The 20,364-nt window shown below is 38.3% G+C and overlaps 1 protein-coding gene across 2 annotated transcripts in view; it reads right to left on the reverse strand.

Moving 5' to 3' along the window:
- Positions 1-12,126: 12,126 nt before the first annotated feature.
- LOC309512729 (H-2 class II histocompatibility antigen, A-Q alpha chain-like) overlaps positions 12,127-20,364 on the reverse strand; it is an 86,619-nt gene continuing 78,381 nt past the window's right edge. The window contains exons 1-4 of one of the 2 annotated variants that reach the window (XM_082188452.1): positions 17,219-17,362; positions 14,519-14,764; positions 13,854-14,135; positions 12,127-13,716 (exon numbers count right to left, since the gene is read on the reverse strand). In XM_082188452.1, the coding sequence (XP_082044578.1) occupies positions 13,595-13,716; positions 13,854-14,135; positions 14,519-14,764; positions 17,219-17,276 (708 nt within the window). In that variant the 5' untranslated portion in view covers positions 17,277-17,362 and the 3' untranslated portion in view covers positions 12,127-13,594. Of the gene's footprint in view, positions 13,717-13,853; positions 14,136-14,518; positions 14,765-17,218; positions 17,363-20,364 lie in introns of those variants that run through there. The other variant, XM_082188454.1, reaches the window with a different exon arrangement.

A 20,364-nucleotide genomic window follows, 5' to 3' on the forward strand; every position in this document is an offset into this window, starting at 1 on the left:
ATAACTGTTAGTGCAGGTATAAGTGTCAAGTGTTGCTAGGCAACATACTGCTTTCATTTTACAACAAAAACAAAGTCAAGTTATTAATCTGATGAATTGTTATATTATTCAGTGACCAATTTAAATATAATCAGGTGTCCAAGCACCGAAGTGTAAGGGTGTCAGAAGTCCAAAGGGTGTCAGATACCATAATTCCCAAAATTGACAGGATTGTCCCAATCGTGCACTCACCACTACACATCTGTCTGACACTAGGTGACGCTATAATATGTCAATTTGCATTTTGGATCATAACTTTGAATAGTAACTTCACTATTTACTTTGAGTTTGGATACTTAAAAAACATGGCCGCCAGCAACCAATCAAATTTCAGCAGCTAATAACATAAAATTTGAACATAAAATTATAAAAGAATGCCAGTTTTCCCATTCATTTTTTGTAAAAATATTGTATAGGCTCGCTAAAGACCTGAGGTGTGTAACAGTGTAAGTATATTTTTTCTGCTTAACAATAATTTAATCGTTGATGACTGGATAAGTGTGATTCACCTTTATTCCACAAGTTGTCAATGTCTGATACACAATGATGAAGTGACGTTTCACTCATAGTTACCGCAGGCAGAAAGCAAAAGAATAGGAAGAATCATCAGTGAAACTTGAGATGGCTCAGCGATTTACATCAGAGCAAGTACTGAACACAATCAAATATTAGTGTCACTGTCACTTGATGGTGGATCTGGTAAAGAAGCTGTCAGCGATCAAAATATTGATTTTGAAGATGTTGAAAATGATAGTTTTGAGAAAATGTTTGAGATTGTGAATATGAGCCAGATGCTGAATGCACTGGGAAATGAGCTCTGACAAGGACAATGATGATGATATTAAAACATCTTCTCAAACTGAACGCTTCCAAGCTCCAAAAGGTAACAAAATATGCTTTATTTAATTATTCTGTAATTGTTACTCAAATATCAGGAGAGTTTGATTTTATCGGGTATTGGTGAAACAGTCATACATTTAAGGGTTAAACATTACATAATGATTAACAGATTATTATTTAATGTAAATTGATATGCTTACAAATGTCATTAAACTGTACCTGTACATCTTGTGAAATGAATATGTGTATAGATTTTATGAAAATCAGCCACAAGATGACACTATGATAAGCAGTTTAACATTTTAGATAATAACTTTGAAACCATGTAAATACATTTTTTATGATTAACTGAAATTTTTATTTAAAAAACTACTTTTTTGCACTTCTCCTAGGCTGGATTTTGATCTATCAAACTATTTTTTTATATGTGTCTGGTATGACCACTATTATGTCTATATCTTGTGAGCACAGTCCAAACTTCTCAAAACTTTGTACACATGGAATTTATAATGCTCGAGAGGCTAACAGAAAATTCTAAAGACTACACTCAATTTCAACTTTAGGATAAAGGCTGTGATTTTAGGATAAGGAATCTTTTAAGCCTAATATTTTTCTATCAGATTCCACCCCTTTGAATGGAAATAAATGCATTGAGTTGATCTGAGTAGTTCATTTGTATATGGTGTACTGACAGAATAGTTTGACATAAATAGTGTACATAGAAATCTGTGAAATGCTTATATAGATCATTAAATGTTTGTTGTACCCCAATAAACACATTTTTCAAGTTGCCAGACACAATCAAATACAATGCTTTCCATTTGAAATGAAGAGACAATTTTATTTGTCTTTTTTAATGATAATATATTCTAAAAGTTCCATAAAGACATTTATTGTTGTGGTACATTATGAATAATAAAACAAACATTTGTGTTAAACTACAAGAAATATGGTTAGGAGGCAACATGGAGTGAAATAAATTCTACAAATAAAAAGGGCCTTAAGATAGATCCTTCAGGTTTTGAGCAGCAAATGATTTTCACATTCATTCAAAATTGTCCTGTGACATCCTATGATATGCGATTCATCTACATTTAAATGTTTATATGAGATAAATAAGGAACAGAATTCCTCATGGGGAGTGGAGGCTTAATCCCTGTTCGGTTCAGATGATTTGTGACCGCTTCAGGAGGACGGAGTTGGATCTGTTCACGACGAGCGAGAACAACTGCCCGTTGATCTTTTCGCTCTCACTCTCGCCGCTCTGACATCGCTCTGTCCAAGAGCCAGACTTTACGCATTCCCTCCGGTAAAGATTTTGCATCTGGTGTTATGCAAAATCAAGGAGGAGAGAGCGTCGGTGATCTTCATTGCCGTTGCTGCATGTCTCAGGCGACCGGCACAATATGGCACCCCAGCCCGGAGTTGTGGAGCCTTCATGTGTGGCTGCTTCCGGGGTCTTACAGCTGGGCCTTCCCTCTCACTGAGTCTCGTGCACCTTCTACTAGACGTCTATACGCTCTTAAATGGAGAGTGTTTGTGAACTGGTGCTGTGAGAACGATATCGACCCAGCAAGCTGTCCCGTGTCTGACGTTTTAGGTTTCCTGCAGCACAGGTTGGATAATGGGAGCTATTGCCTCATTTCATTCCCCAGTTGACGGGCAATTGATCGGGAGGCACGCGCTGGTCAGATTTCTAAGGAGGCCGAGGAGACTACATCGCCAGTGCCCACCCTCGGTACTGCCATGGGACCTAGCGCTGGTAGAGAAGGCTTGCTCTCTACCCCTGTTCGAGCTCTTGGCATCCATTGTTATAAGGGAGCCTTCTCTCAAGACTGCTCTGCTTCTTGCCCTTGCTTCAGCTAAACGCATTGGAGATTGCATGCATTCTCAGTGACCAGCAATTGTATTCGCTTTGGACCTGGTGACTGCAGTGTCACTCGCCGGCCGAGACCGAGCTCTTTCTACCGCCTTTAAAGTGTAGGTCATGTCTTTGCCCGCTTTGCCTTCCGAGCAGTCGACCTCGCATGACGCCAACGCTCAGGGTGCTGTGTGCCGGTCAGGGCTTTGCGGGTTTAGATTGACTGTTTATATCAACTGCTCGGCTGTCTTTCGACATTCTGTCCAGCTCTTCGTGTGCTACAGTGGCTGTACAAATGGACGAGGAGTATCTAAGAAGAGGCTTTCTCACTGGATAGTGACGCTATCGCTTTGGCTTATGTGAGCCAGGGACAGGAATGCCCTTTCAACATCAGAGCTCATTCGACGAGGGCTATTGGCTCTTCTAAAGGCACGTCTGAAGGCACGTCTATTCAGGATATAGCTAGATTTTGTGTGTATGCTCACTTTTAGGATGAAATCTGCAGAAAGTTTTGTACATGAGGCCCCTGTTCTTTTCCATACACGAAAATGATCACTGGCAGTTGAGTTCAGTTGCAATATTGTTCAGTTCGTTCTACAAATATGTATTATATCAGGAATTGAATCTGGCCCCAACGCACAGGGCCGTTACTAGGGCATTAGGCCCTGGTTCTGTTTATTGTTAGCCACCTTTTAAAATAATAATAATAATTTAATGAGGTTTTGCATAATTAGCATATGAACTACACATATTATGTTTAAGAAAAGATTTTTATTTTTGTTTCAATAAAAGGCTTGTAGACTCTATTAAAGTATATTAAAAGTCTATTAACCCTTGTATGGTGTTTTAATTTTTTATCAAAAGAAAAATTATACGATTAATTTTTTTTTCTAAATCAGACTCATTGGCCTTGGCTCATTTTCTGTGAAGAAAATATATCAGAACACATTTTCAATGACCACACACTACAGATAAGAACCGAGGACAAAATATCATTAATAAAAACCAGGAGTCAGAGATGCAATCAATTGTAGCGTTTATACGCCCACGTATAAATATTATTAATTATTATTCATAACGGAATATGACCAATAATTAATATTTTAATTATTTTTAATTATCTTCAGAATTTACTGTAGCAGAATCAATAGTATGATCATTTTATCAGTTCATCCAATGAACAGAAAGCATAAACAAGTTTTAACTCTAGGAAATATAATATCTTCCTGGTCAAGAAAGAATTAATCCCCAGCTAACAATAAATTACGAAGTAAATTAAGGGTAACAGCATAGGTAACTTAAATCGAAGTTCAAGACAATAAATCTGATAAGCACACACGAGTAATCTCTTTTAAATACAAACAATACTTTATTGATTATATAGACTACTAACACATAAAGCTAATATCTAACACAAACACACGCACACACACACATACACATTCATACGCGTTGCAGAAAGGGATAGAGTGAGGAAAGAGTGGGTTTAAGAGTGAAAGGATGAAATCTCACGATTCCATATACACTAGACATGACCTGAACAAACCATCAATCATTAATTTAACCCTTCTATCGTTTTAGGCAGGTTATTAAAGTTATATAAATACACCAGTTAAGATTTTAGCCTGCATGGAGGTACTTGCGTATTTGCTTTTGGGGATTCCCTTTTTGTTGCGTGAAAGGGGTTTTCCCGGTCCGTTCGGTCTCCTCGTGCCTGATGTCTGGATCACGGGGTCAGTCACGTGGTGTGCTGGCGGAATGAAAGTCTTTGTTTGAAGCTGGCTTTGCAGAAGAAACGTGGCTCGAAATCTTGTCGCAAAACTTAACTTAGAACCGACACTCACAACGGAAAAGAAATGAAACTAAGAAAAGAAAGGAAATTGAGAGTAGATGATGATGGCTTGAATGAAGCTATTTAACCCATGTTCTTCAGATCTTGATTTGGGTTATTTCGTTTGCGCGTTTACATGGTTCCTATAGAGAGAGAGAGAGCTTCGAGAGCAGCGAGAGAGAGAGCGAGAGAGAGCAGCGAGAGAGAGAGCAGCGAGAGAGAGAGCTTTGTTTTTGGGTCTAAGGTTTTAAACTAAAATTTTGTCCAACCTCCAGGATGAGTTCTGGCCAATTAGACACTGGCTGAATTTAGGAGGTGACGTTCTTTTCAGTTCTGATCGTAAATCATGCTTATCTGTGCTCTCCTTACTAACAGAGAGAACAGGGGCCACAGTTTAGACATGATTTCTAATTAAAAGAAGATCAAAACATATTACACCGATATCATTCAAGCCATCTTGCTAGTTGTGTTCGTAAGATAGCATTGATATGAAACAGTACACACTTTCATTCATTCACTCCTTCTAATAGTTAATATAATAACTATTACCTGAATTAAATGGGATCAAAACATATTATCTTATTAAAATATACATATAAGTGGTGGAAACAACCCAGGATTAGGTAGTTGCATGATTGTTTGATCATGAGTCCATTGAAAATTGTTCTTGAATGATTTTATGTATAGTTATTGATAAGAATCAGTTCTCTGGTGAAGAGACAGAACTCTGTTTGTTCAGAGGTCTTAATGAGGAGGTGTTCAGGAATGTAGTCGGGGGTTTCAGTAACATCTGCTGGTGTCGATTCTTCTTCTAAAGGGTCTTTTGCAGACTCTCTGGCACCGGGATGGGTGACTTATGGCTCTGGTCTGTGCGGACACTGTCTTTATCTTAACCAGTCCGTATTAGGCCACAAAGCTAGCCATTGACCAGTTATGTGATAGTGCCGGGGGCTCCTTCAATTAGTCAGACCGGTGATGATCATGAGACGTTCTGAACAAATCTTCCCCCCTCAGTCATCGAGAAGTAGAGAATTTGAATTAATATTCAAAAAGAAGATTAGTTGGTGGTTGCTTTCTACCCATTGTCGCTACATATCCCCCCTCCGTTCGACGATGTGTTGAGTAGAAGACATCGGTGAACGCTGGAGAAATGGGTAGAGGAAGCAAACACACACGGCAAACAACAAGACAACACCTCCATGACTGGTCACTTTACTGGTGCAGGACATTAGATTACCTAGGCATAAACAGGTTCACTCTCTCAATGTAGTTAATCACGTTGAATAAAGTTTAGTTCAATCTTAGGACCGTTATCCTAGTTCGTTTTGGGACGGTGATTAATCAATTTTGTGATTAAATTTGATTTGTTTGTTTTATTCTCTTCTAAATTGTTCTAGGTTTGGCCCAATTTACCTTTCAATTTGTGATACGAATGATGCAGGGAGTTCTCTGGCTCACATTCGTTTTAAGGTGACTTACAAATATTAGGCGTGGTGTGTCAATCCTATTATTGCGACCTTGACCCTTATAGGGTGGACAGGCATTTTACCTCATAAAAGAAGAAGGAAAGGAAGGAAGAGGTAAAACAAAACAAAGCAGTCGAGTGTTCCTGGTATGACTTATAACTACTGTTGCGCAGCTAAGGTGTCAGGTATCACGATGTAATGAGAGGTGTTCTCAGGTGTACTTGTTGGATGGGTAGTTACCATGTTTCCTATGGTAAGTGTAGCTACGTTGTTAAGCTAGTTTCTGAAGTTAGTTTTTACCTGTGGGAGAAAACATGTTTGTTGCGTGTTTTGCACGGTAGAGGTGGTTAACTTCTATATGTTAGTGAGTATGTTAGGGGTGTTGTGTAGTGTATGCATGTATGCATGCATGTATGTATGTATGTATGTATGGTCAGATCTGTTTCAGTCTGTTTTGCTCCCCCCTTTGCTTGATGGCTTAGCTTTGATGAGCTTGTTGCCTCTTTGCCTTGGAGAAAGGATCTTCTGTGATCTGCTGGGGGTCAAACCAGTAAGGCAGGAAGTTCTCTGGCAGACATGGGGAGGTAGTTTGGCATGGCTGCGTGAAGCTGTAGTGCGAAACTTGGTCTCCGTTGTTGCATTCCTCCGATGATGCCTTCTGGTTGTGACAACCTTTCTGATCTTCTGTGCTTACTGTTGTTGCTGTAGCACACACATGGTTCTTGAGTTGGAGCTCGTTTGGTGGTTTCTTTATGAGTGATGGGTAACCAGGATGGTGTTTTCTGGTACCTCTGGGTGTTTGTCAGTGGTTGACTGTGAGAGACCACTTTGTTCTGTGTTGTTGTAGAACAAGTGGTTGTCATCTTCATTATGAAGGTGTATCAGATGAGTCGTGGGTCTTCCGTTCCATCGCTAGTCATAGCAAATTTGACTCATCTTGTTGGTCATCCGTGTTCAGCCTGCTTTCTAGGAACACTTCCCGTTGCCTCATTAGTGGTTCCATGTCTTTTCCATGCGGTTGGTGTGGTAGCTGTCATCGGCATGGGAGTCACGTTCTCTGTGCTTCTTACGAAGAACTGTGGTGTTGTCATGCCACTGGTTGTCTTCCAGTGCAAGGCTTGTGTCTTGGCTGAAGGAGTTTGAAATTGTGGATGTTTTCAAACCTTTCTTTGAGGACATCTTCTGTTTGATGTGGGCCTTGTGTGTCAGGTCACGCAGCTGTTGAATTGTCATTGTGTCTGCGCAGGCCTCGAGACCAAGATAATAACTCAATCCGGGGTGCAGATTTCTCAGGAAGAGGTTTTTGAAATTCACATCCTCTTCATGTTCAGGTGAGTTATGTGCACCAAAGAAGGCTTGTCGAAAACGGTGGTAGTAGGCTTGAGGAGTCTCTTGCCGACCTTGCTTAGTTTCCAAAGCGATTAACACACCATGTTCCGACTCTGGGCCTGTGAATTCTTTAATCAGTGTCTCACATAGCAGCTGGTAGTTTGACTTGACATGAGCAGGTTGTCGGTCTAGGAAGCTTCGTACCTTTGGAGTGGATGTCGATCTGAGGATGTAAAACCTGTCTCTGTCAGTCACATGTGGTCTCACCTCTAGGTGGAAGTTGATATCTCGGATGTGGGCCTGGATGTCTGGGCCCTCCGTGGAGTTCAGGTTGAACTGAGTGATACTCTTAACCAGCTGGTTGAGATCTTTACAGGTCATCCCCTGTGCAGCTTTGGAGTCTGCCTGAATGAGCTCTCTTTGTTTGTTGGCAGTGAACAGTTCTGTGGTGAAGGCTGGTGACCTTTCGGGTTGTGGCCATTCACTTCTTTCACTGTATGCCCGTTCTTGGATGGAGGACTCTGTTCTGCTCAGCAGTGGTGATGCTGAGGGAGGTCTCTCCCTTCTTGGCTCTGGTTTCTGTTTGAAAATGTGCTGGAGTTCATCTCTGACCGCGTAGAGCTCGTCGTTGACGTCATCTCGCTGTTGGGTCAGATGGTCGATTTCAGCACTGCACCTTTCCAGGTGGTCTTTCAGAGCAATGATCTTAGAGTTCTTGACTTTAATGTCAGCTTTAGCTTTCTCTAGCTGGTGTTCAGCAGACTGGAGTTGGTTTACCAGGTGCTTCTGGACAGTCTTTAATTCTTGTTTGTCACGTTCAGTGACTGCAAGGGCTTCTTGGAGCTTGTAAACTTGCTTCTTTGTTTCTTGCTTCACTTTGTCGGGCACTTCGAGTTCGACTTGAGCTTTCACTTTGAGCTGGTCAGTGCAGAGTTGAGTGTGCATCAGCTCTCTCAGGAACTCAGTGGTCTGAAGCTTGAAGTCGTCCTGGACTTTCACTTCCAGCTTGTCTATGCGGCTCTGGGCACGTGTCAGCTCCTCCTGAAGGTGGGTGATGTGCTTGTCGCTTAGTGTCAGCTGGGCTGTGAAGGCATTGCTTAGGGAACAGATAATCTTGGTTAGTTCCGTGTGGTTGTGGTTCTGATTCTGGCTTGAATCATGTGTCAGGAATCTTCTCAGCGTTATGATTATTATTAAAAATAATAACAGTTCAAATGTCTTTGGTGTGAGGCAGTCTGCAATGCCTCCGAGCCAGGCGTCCACGTCAGTGGGGTTTGTTGTCCACGACATGTTGGCACGCTGGGGTGAAGAGACTGACACAGATCTGTGTGGGGTGTAAGCCTATATGTGGTTGAACAGCTAAGTGTCGTTTCAGTGACTGTACAACAATAGTGAAGTGTTGTAATGTCTAAGTGTTGGTCTCAGTGTAGACAGGTAGGTTAGTGATGTGGAAACTTTGTCACTCAACTAAGTGAGGGAAAGAGAGAAAAAGGTTAAAACAAATCTCAATTGAAAGGATTTTTTTTTTTTTTGAAAAGCTGGTTTAAACTCGTGATGTGTCACTCAACTGAGTAAGGGGAAAAAAGAGAGAGAGGTTAAAACCAATTTCAATAAAACAAGAAAGAAAATTCTTAAGTAGGAGAAATATTATTTTTCTCGTAAATGCTTCCTATCGGTGAGAATCTGTTTCCAGAAAGGTAAACAATATTATTGCTTATGTTTACAAGGAAAAATAATACAATAATAATGCTGATACCTTTTTCCGAGTTTTACAGGATTGACACCACCCACCGTCAGTTGGACCGCTTACAGCTGGGATGCTATGAAGGCGACGGTTGCTCAACACTGGTCTCTGTTAATTGATCTTGGATAAGATGTTAAATTGTAAATTGCGTTTACAAAGACAGAGAGAGTATGGAGAACAAGAGAGGGTTTGATTACAAATCAAATACCTAATAATTGTTTTCTTTGGAAAAATTATCTTTCTCTTTCTTTAGACTCGATTGATGGTTCTTCCAGGTTTGTTTCCTACAAATGTGAAGGATGGGAAATCAGGACAGAACAGGAAGGATGTAAGAAGGAAAGGAGGGAAGGAGATTGGATCCACAAATGGCTCTGGAGCCTTTGTCGAACTACAAGTATAGAATTGATAGTTGCCAACCAACTAAACATTCAAAAATAAAGCTTTGTAAAGAGAGGGTTATCTCTGATTTATTTGAAACTTGTAGTGAGATACCAATGTCTCCTATTGAGGCTCAGGTGTGTCGCTCCACAGCGACAAAAAGAGGTAAATGGGTAAAATAGAATGGTTAAGTTTATAACCACAACTTGAGAAGGAGGTTACAACGCAATAACAATAAATGAGCAAGTAGGAGTCTAACAATATTTGAAATAGGGAAATGTGGGTTGAATAAGTTTACTTAACTTTCAAAGTTCAAAACGTATTCACCTTAAGTGATTAAATCTAAAAGAGTAATTTAGAAATTATGAAAATTATGAAATTAGATTTATTAAAAATAAATCTAGAAATCATTAGAAATTACCTGTTTAGAAAAATAGATTTTCAATTTTTATTTCCTTTTTTAAATCAAATTAGAATTTGACAATTAATAATCATAAACCAGTATTTTCTTTTTCAAGTAAAATGCAGGTAAACGAAATTAATAATTGCAAACGAAATTTCCTTTTCACGGAAAATATGGGTAATTAAAATATTAGACAGGTAAAATAAGAAAGAAGAAAAGACCAACAGGTGTAAAAATCAAGGTGTTTAAATGGTTAAATCACTTTAACGTTGTTCAAACAGACACTGTATTTAACCACTGATGTTAATACAAATGACAAACGTAAATAATGCTTAAGGCTTTAGCATATAGGCCTCACTGTGAACAACTGCCTAGGTTAGGTTAGCTTAGCCAAGGGTTAGCAGCTAGCTTAGCCACCAAAGGGTTTGTTTACACTGTGGTCAGGGCTTTGCTGTGGCTCTGATCATGCGAGGGTCAGAGTTCCCCCGGAAGCGTTGGTTAAGACTTCCGTGTCACGATTGTAACTATGGTGACAAAACAACGCTAGTGGGCAAACATGTGAATTGCAGTTTGTAAACAGTAATGCATGTTACATGAAATGTCGGCACATTTCAACAATGTTCAAAGAATATGCACGTCGATCATATTACGTGAAATGTCGGCGCATTTCAAAAATACAAATGAAGGACACCACTCGTAGTTTTTACGACGTGGGGCTTCACTCAGTTGTTTAAGAGTGAGATTAACTTTAAAGGGCAGCTTTGCGCTGTAATAGATGGAACAATAGCGATCTCGGCGGATCGTCTCTGTGCAATGTTATCTGAGCACACAAAAACAACAGGGTTCCTAACTGTTGGTTAAGTTTCAACGTCAAGCTTTACTTGAACACAACTTTAAATAATTCCTATTCAACTACACTCGGACATACGCAGTGTTTACGCGAGAATTAATTGAACTGACACAGATAAGCTTATAGTTTATCACGGGGATTGCCGTGGGACACGCACGGACAACCTGAGAAATAAAGACTAATCTGTGAGGAGAATATTCGTCCTTGCAGTGGAACACGCACTGAGTGACAATCAGATAAATAAGGAACGTTAGACGAGGGACACGCTCATCCGTCCTTTACATGGTTATTTTAATTACTGCAGTATAATTTCGTTAAGCTCTCTGGCTGATACAAACACACATAAGTTACAGCTTTGAAAGACGCTGGAACACGCAGACGTCAGTAAGCTATAATTAAAGTATTTCAGAGATTGAGGGACACGCTCAATCCTTACCTTATCATTGTGTGAGATCTTATATCTTGGGTTATTTTACTGCAGTTTAAAATAAAATAAAAATAGGCAGGCAGCCTAGACTAGAGTAACAGCTCTCTCTGTGTATTCACATTCATTCAAACAGGGCGCGCGGCGCTCGCTGCATACGTCATACACACAGACTCGGAGGTTCGGATCTCTCCCTTCGCATACTATGAAAATATAATTACTTCGTATATGCTTACAATTTAGGTTAAACTTCCCGCATTCTTCTCCACCATTTAATGTAGCGTTTATACGCCCACGTATAAATATTATTAATTATTATTCATAACGGAATATGACCAATAATTAATATTTTAATTATTTTTAATTATCTTCAGAATTTACTGTAGCAGAATCAATAGTATGATCATTTTATCAGTTCATCCAATGAACAGAAAGCATAAACAAGTATTAACTCTAGGAAATATAATATCTTCCTGGTCAAGAAAGAATTAATCCCCAGCTAACAATAAATTACGAAGTAAATTAAGGGTAACAGCATAGGTAACTTAAATCGAAGTTCAAGACAATAAATCTGATAAGCACACACGAGTAATCTCTTTTAAATACAAACAATACTTTATTGATTATATAGACTACTAACACATAAAGCTAATATCTAACACAAACACACGCACACACACACATACACATTCATACGCGTTGCAGAAAGGGATAGAGTGAGGAAAGAGTGGGTTTAAGAGTGAAAGGATGAAATCTCACGATTCCATATACACTAGACATGACCTGAACAAACCATCAATCATTAATTTAACCCTTCTATCGTTTTAGGCAGGTTATTAAAGTTATATAAATACACCAGTTAAGATTTTAGCCTGCATGGATGTACTTGCGTATTTGCTTTTGGGGATTCCCTTTTTGTTGCGTGAAAGGGGTTTTCCCGGTCCGTTCGGTCTCTCTCGTGCCTGATGTCTGGATCACGGGGTCAGTCACGTGGTGTGCTGGCGGAATGAAAGTCTTTGTTTGAAGCTGGCTTTGCAGAAGAAACGTGGCTCGAAATCTTGTCGCAAAACTTAACTTAGAACCGACACTCACAACGGAAAAGAAATGAAACTAAGAAAAGAAAGGAAATTGAGAGTAGATGATGATGGCTTGAATGAAGCTATTTAACCCATGTTCTTCAGATCTTGATTTGGGTTATTTCGTTTGCGCGTTTACATGGTTCCTATAGAGAGAGAGAGAGCTTCGAGAGCAGCGAGAGAGAGAGCGAGAGAGAGCAGCGAGAGAGAGAGCAGCGAGAGAGAGAGCTTTGTTTTTGGGTCTAAGGTTTTAAACTAAAATTTTGTCCAACCTCCAGGATGAGTTCTGGCCAATTAGACACTGGCTGAATTTAGGAGGTGACGTTCTTTTCAGTTCTGATCGTAAATCATGCTTATCTGTGCTCTCCTTACTAACAGAGAGAACAGGGGCCACAGTTTAGACATGATTTCTAATTAAAAGAAGATCAAAACATATTACACCGATATCATTCAAGCCATCTTGCTAGTTGTGTTCGTAAGATAGCATTGATATGAAACAGTACACACTTTCATTCATTCACTCCTTCTAATAGTTAATATAATAACTATTACCTGAATTAAATGGGATCAAAACATATTATCTTATTAAAATATACATATAAGTGGTGGAAACAACCCAGGATTAGGTAGTTGCATGATTGTTTGATCATGAGTCCATTGAAAATTGTTCTTGAATGATTTTATGTATAGTTATTGATAAGAATCAGTTCTCTGGTGAAGAGACAGAACTCTGTTTGTTCAGAGGTCTTAATGAGGAGGTGTTCAGGAATGTAGTCGGGGGTTTCAGTAACATCTGCTGGTGTCGATTCTTCTTCTAAAGGGTCTTTTGCAGACTCTCTGGCACCGGGATGGGTGACTTATGGCTCTGGTCTGTGCGGACACTGTCTTTATCTTAACCAGTCCGTATTAGGCCACAAAGCTAGCCATTGACCAGTTATGTGATAGTGCCGGGGGCTCCTTCAATTAGTCAGACCGGTGATGATCATGAGACGTTCTGAACAAATCTTCCCCCCTCAGTCATCGAGAAGTAGAGAATTTGAATTAATATTCAAAAAGAAGATTAGTTGGTGGTTGCTTTCTACCCATTGTCGCTACACAATTGTAGAAGATTTTTACTGAAGAATGTTTTGCCGTTTCATCAGCAGAAGTCAGCTCAAGAAGAAGAACTCAGCAAGAAGTTTGTAGGCCGCTCTGTGTACACGTTTAATACAGCAGCAATTATACTCTAACACGGGTCACTATATACACCATTATTTCAAGTTGAATGATTCTGATAAGGCATTGATAAACTTAGAAAAATTATACATATGGGCTGTTAGTCAAAAGCACTTTCGGAAGAACTTTGTTTCCAAGTCAGTTGCAGTTGTTTCCTTTAATGAGGAAGAAAGTTCCAGCTGCGACTCCCAACAATCCAAGAGTCAGACCCACTCCACAGAACACAGCTGGACCAACACTTGGGAGGGCAACATCAACATCTGAAGAAAAAAAAACATGAATAGGACATTAGAGGCTGAGTGAAATATTAACAGAAAGAAGAATTGATTTTTTAGTTTTTTTATTAAGCTGCACTGAAATCTAACATCCATTTCTTCGATTTGAAAATGACACTCACCCCATGTTTTGGTCTGAGGAGCCTGAAGAGCTATGTGGTTCACAGTGCAGCTGTAAACGTCTCCTTCAATAGGTGTAATCCTAAAAGTAGAGAAGACGCTGAAGGTACCATCTGCCCTTGGACGGTACTGACTTAAACTCATGCCCTCTGTCACATTAACATTATTCTTAGTCCATGAGATGCTGATAGATGGAGGATAGAAGCCGGTCACATGACAGATGAGGGTGTTCTGATCACCTAGTTGTACATCATCCCTTGGATAGATGGATGTTTGTGGTGCATCTAATTAATTCAAACAAATATAGATACCACTGTAAACTTTTGAGGCAAAACTTGATTACACTGGATGCATATACAGTATGTAACTATCATTTAATTTCTGTTTCCAGATAGATTAAAAGTTCACTTCATGCATCATAGCGTAAATCATGAATTTGGTTTTGAATAAAATAAGGTTAAAAGTAGCATTATTATTAAGAATTCATAACGAGAGTTAAATTGTTATGTTGTTATAACTGCCCCACTGACTTTTAATGCATTTGTAGATGGGATATTAATTAGTAATGATCCCCTTTATAAAGAGTTACCATATCCCTGTATGTACATATGCAGTATTGATGTTCATTCAAAAATGTAAGATTTAATAGCACATTTTCACGCCTTACCCATTTCTGGTGGTGGGCTCTTAAAAATGTTAGTCAAAAAGGCTACATCACTTTTGCATCCTTTCATTTCAACAGCACTTGTTTCATAAAAATCAGGAAATACAAGACGATTTCCAAAATCAGGTATTGTTACTACTCCTCTCTTCTGATTAAAGTCGGCATGCCACATTTCCTCTCCATCGATTCCATGCATATCCTCTCCATCGGTCTCGGAGCATCCATGAATTCCAAAATATTCATGGACTACTGAAATTGAATGAGCATAATAAAGTCAATAGTTATACACATGAAATAGCTATGACTCTGAGTCAATTATTTCGCTTATACTGACATGATTGTTGATGTTTTATTTCAAGAAATGTATGGTTTTTGTCTTTAAAACAATATTTTGTGTAGGACAAATTTTTTACGCATCTCATCCCAAGCCTCCTAATTCCAAAACATCACTTTGTTTGTGTGCGAGGGGTAAACCAAAGGTGTTCTTTACAGTATGTTTTTATATCAGTTCTACAGAGCTCATTTATTGCTCTTATTATTTTGAGGTTTTTTTTTCTTCTTCTTCTTTTGTTTTCTTTTTGTCTGTCCTGGTGCTTGAGCTGGTAATTGGGTCAAAATACTTAGTTTTTCTTTCTTTCCTTTGTTATGATTGTACATTGTTTGTTCCCTCACATTGTACACCTTGAGGTTCATAAGGATGCCATCCCATGATGTTTTAAGCAGTATTGGGCAATTTGAGTGTAATGTATTATGTATTTTTATGGTTTAAATTCTCATTCTGTACCTGTGATGTACTTTTGTGTGAAGCCATCAATAACTATTCCTTGTTATAAACTGTTACAAACCTGAATTGTGCTTCTGTGAATTTAAGGACATGGGTCCCTTTCATATCTGTGAAATTAAGCATTAACTATCCAACTGCTTTATGTAGGCTATTCATCAACTCGTTGTGTGTCTGTTATAATCTGAGTATACATGAAATGAAATAAATCTCAATCATCTAAAATTATTGTAAAACTATTTTAGCTGCATAACTGGCAAATGAAGAATCTAGCTGTATACAAACCAATAGGTAATGTGAGGACTTGAAGTCAGTGTGAGTAATGGAATAATGACAAACAAAAAAATAAACATAATCATTCACTTTGATTAATACTTTTAATTTATCAAGTGATGATAATGACTTCCATAGCTAACAACTTAACAAAGGCTAAAAGGGGTATACAGGAATAATAGTTCAGGAAAGGGCTGTTACAGTGATTCTGGCATGTGTAGTAAGCAACATGCATGAAATATTTGAATACAACCACCCCGAGTACCCTAAAACCACACAGAATACCCTAGCAACCACCCCGTGTATCCTAGCAAGCACAAGGCAACCACACAGAGTACCTTAGCAACTGAATAGCAACACCCTAGCAACCACCCAGAATACCATAGCAAATGCATAGCAACACCCAAGTAACCACCCAGAATACCCTAGCAACTGCATAGCGACACCTTAGCAACCACCCAGAATACCCAAACAACCATATAGCAACACCCTAGCAACCACCCCGAGTACCCTAGCAACCACCCAGGATACACTTCATAGCAACACCATATCTAATATTTTTAATCTATCTATCTATCTATCTATCTATCTATCTATCTATCTATCTATCTATCTATCTATCTATCTATCTATCTATCTATCTATCTATCTATCTATCTATCTATCTATCTATATGTTGCCTTCAACACATTATAATGTTAAGCTTTAAAACTACTATAAACTTCAAACTTCTTTAAACTGAAAACCTTCAAACTTTTCATACTTTCTGATCAGGCTTACTCAAGCCAACTTTATTGTTTGTATCAATTAACTTTTTTATTGAGTTCAGTACTGCAAGGTCTTTTTTTCAAATTATCCACTCAAAAACCCCAGTACATGTGTGATGCTGGCCGGTACTGTTGGCATTATACATGCTATTTTTTTTTTTATGTCACTGGGGTTAGAAATCAACTGCTTGTGTTTTCATGTAGAGTGACCTAATAATATATGCTACCTATCAGAATGTTCTTCTAATGCTATATTTTCATAGTTATAACTTCTAAGGTCTATCCATCCATTTTCCAAAACCATTGGAGGGTCATAGATTTAAAGTTTTGGGAGCAAAACCTACGCAGATGTTAATAAGTTCAGTAACTCTTTAGCCGATCCTGACTGGAATCATGAACACATTTCAGAATATGGCTTTACATTAGTTGTCTGTTAATATTTTAAAAGCAAGAACCTTGGATCAGAAAAAAATGCGACCCTAAATAAATAATATAGAAAAATATGTATGGAATTTATTGAATACAAGAACATTTAAAAAAATACAAGAGCATTCTACAATAATTATAATGTGTTCAGATAACTGTAGGCTATTAATTGTTTAGAGAGCATTACCTGCAACTGTGTAGTCTATTCAACCCTCAAATCTGACAGAAACTTGTCTTGCCATGTCTTCATTGACTACAACTTCTGATAACACATTGCATAGACATTCTATTCAATTTACACGGTCTTATTGTTTCAAACAATGGTTGTGTGAAAGGAAACACTTACTGTAAAACCCTTAAGAAAAACACAAGCAGGTTTTGAATGAATGACTAATGGTGTTACACATGAACAGTTTTGTCATTTTACCACATCCTGATTATAAAACTTTAACTTACATTCAGCATCGGTTGAAAGAACAACAGCAAGGGTGAGAATGGTTATGTACAGCTCCATCTTGATAGACGAGAGTCGAGCAAACGTCAGAGAAATATTTAACAGAGGTGAAAAATCAGGTATTTCCTCTGTAAAGGCTTTTACATCATCCATTCAGAGTTTAACACACAGAGTGACATGACTGTATCTAGCAGGAATAAAAGGTTTCCTCTTTCACCTGTCAGCTTGCTAAACTTTTTCTAGCATGATTCCTTCAGTCTGCAAGTGTAAATACAAAACTGCAGTGACAAACTGTTTTATTTTTGCAGTAAAAAACAAATAAAAATAATGAGCTTTTGACTTTTTTTTGTATTAGTGAGTAACTCACTCAGTTCTGTGTTAAGATTTTGGGTAATTTTTGCATGTCAGATTGTTAATATGAACTTTGATCCTTACATTTCAAAGCATATCCAGTTAAATACACAGTCACTGTTTGGCCGGAGTCAAAATGGTAACCAGCATTAGTTGTTATTTCAAGGTTCTGTTGTTACTTGACCTAACCCATTACAATTACTTTTACTTATGTAAACTAATTTGTAAGGTTAATATAGTCAGATTAAATGACATTTCTGACTTAAATAAAACCAGTTAAATTAGTTGTTTCACCACCACTCAAAACCAAAATAAATAGTGTTCCAACCAATCACCGACAGGGGTGGGTGTTGTGAGGTTTTGCGCTCGTGCACGGCTGCCTATGATGGCTGCACGCGAAAACCTCACAACACTACGGTGGCCGAGAGAGCTCAACGCGCTGCAACTGAAGAAAACACATGCAAATAGAAAAACACCTGCAAATTAAGAAAACATCTTCATCAGTTTCACAACACATGTGTGCTCCAAATACTCACAACACAACCAAATACAGAAACGCGCTGCAAAAGTTCACAACACAACCAAATACAGAAACGCGCTGCAAATAGGACAGAACACAACGGAAATGTTTCCGGGGAAGCCAATAAGTGACGGACCCAGCTGGGACGTTTTTTATTGCTCGTGAGCATTACCTATGCCCTAACGTTACTCCCTTAAAAGGGCAGACGGCAGAGCCCTTGAAGTGGGCACTTTGGAGGGAGCGGGGCTCTTGTGTGCCATTATGTAGCCGTTTGGAACGGACTTGATGAAGGGAGCAACGAAAGCCAATGTAATTTCCTCATTATTTTCACCTGGGATGTTCCCATGACAACGCAGCGCCGTCTCATATTTGGACCTCTTATATTGCCTACTGTCTATGATTTGGACCCTTCATTCTAACATTTCTTATGAAACTTATTTTAACATAACATGAATGTGTACAATGTAACTGATGTATATATTAATATCTTTACCTTATGTTCTTTTTCTCTATCTTTTTTTCTTTAATTTATTTTAGTCTTCAGCTTGTTCTTTTCTGATTAGTATTCTTATGACATTGAACATATTACAAATGCATTTTGTATATTGTATACAAAGTTGTATGTCATAAACGTGTAATCTCTGTACGTTTTGCAACAAAAATAAAAGAATAAATTAAATTAAATTAAAGTAGACAGCTCCGTAAGCACGTCCCAGTCGGGTCCGTCACTTATTGGCTTCCCCGGAAACATTTCCGTTGTGTTCTGTCCTATTTGCAGCGCGTTTCTGTATTTGGTTGTGTTGTGAACTTTTGCAGCGCGTTTCTGTATTTGGTTGTGTTGTGAACTTTTGCAGAGCGTTTCTGTATTTGGTTGTGTTGTGAGTATTTGGAGCACACATGTGTTGTGAAACTGATGAAGATGTTTTCTTAATTTGCAGGTGTTTTTCTATTTGCGTGTGTTTTCTTCAGTTGCAGCGCGTTGAGCTCTCTCGGCCACCGTACAACACCCTCCCCCTGTCGGTGATTGGTTGGAACACTATTTATTTTGGTTTTGAGTGGTAGTGAAACCAACTGTTTTTGTGTGCAGATCTCAGAGCCTAGGCTGCCTACAGAGACGCGTTTTTTTGACGGCATGCTTATGGGGCGGGCAGCTAGCGGATCGTTAGGAAAGATTAGATGAATGTGATCATTTATGTTTGGGCCTGAAATCGCTGAAACAACCTTTAAGCACACTAAGAAAAACATTAATTGTTTCCCACAACTGTAAATACTTTTATAATGCCTGGGCATTAAATTGTAACGGTCTGTTCTGCACGCACTACAAGGCGAAATATGAACTCAGAATAATCCTTATTTAAACCTAAAACTCAGAAAACATAGGAGAAAATCACAAACCACTAAGCACATACGAGAACCGACAAGGGACTGGACATAACAGAGTTTAAATACAAGACGAACATAATGACTGACAAGTAATAATTATATGTAACATTAATGTAACAAAATAGAATATAAAATAAACAAAATAGAATATAAAAGTCCTTAAAAGTGACACAAATATTCTGGGAAATGTATATTTTAATACATTTTAAACCATATTTAATGATTCAGATGCTCAATTCAAAATCGAATATGTTTTATAAAGAGTCACAGTATTTAATAATTCTAAAGTGAAAGTGGGACGTTAATTTTTAATTTATTGAAAAATAAAACTGATCATATAGTCTATGGAATATACACTCATTAAAACAGAATTCCAATCATGTTTCAGTCACAAGACTTCAATCACACAAGACTGCTCATCTACATGACAATCAAAGCCGCAAAGTAATAGAAGTCATATGGATTTTCTTGTGAATGAAAATGAGGCTGCGAGTGATAGACTTAGTCTTTACAATGGCCCGCACTATAAAGATCCCAGTTCTCAAAACAATTAGTACAAACTGCAAAACCTAGTTGATAACCTGCAAAAGCGTGTCACTTGCTCAAAATGGATAGCTCATTCCTCAAAAGCAAGTATTCATGTCAATGAAAGTGTCAGTGTCATCAAGATGAAAAGTCCTGACACCATTGTTTATGAACAAGATAGTCAAATGGCTTTGTCATGTTTTCATTATGACAGTTTACTCTGTAAATGTTTTCCAATGCAAAAAAGTCAGATATTGGTGACACTACCTGAAAATGCTCAAGACAGCACTATATACTATTTGCACAGCCATTTGAAAAATACAGTAAAGTTACACATTACTGTATTTAGTGAGGTAACTGAGTACAAGA

The sequence above is a fragment of the Leuciscus leuciscus genome, assembly GCF_965113295.1.
Source record: "Leuciscus leuciscus genome assembly, chromosome: 13".
Classification (NCBI taxonomy): Eukaryota; Metazoa; Chordata; class Actinopteri; order Cypriniformes; family Leuciscidae; genus Leuciscus; species Leuciscus leuciscus.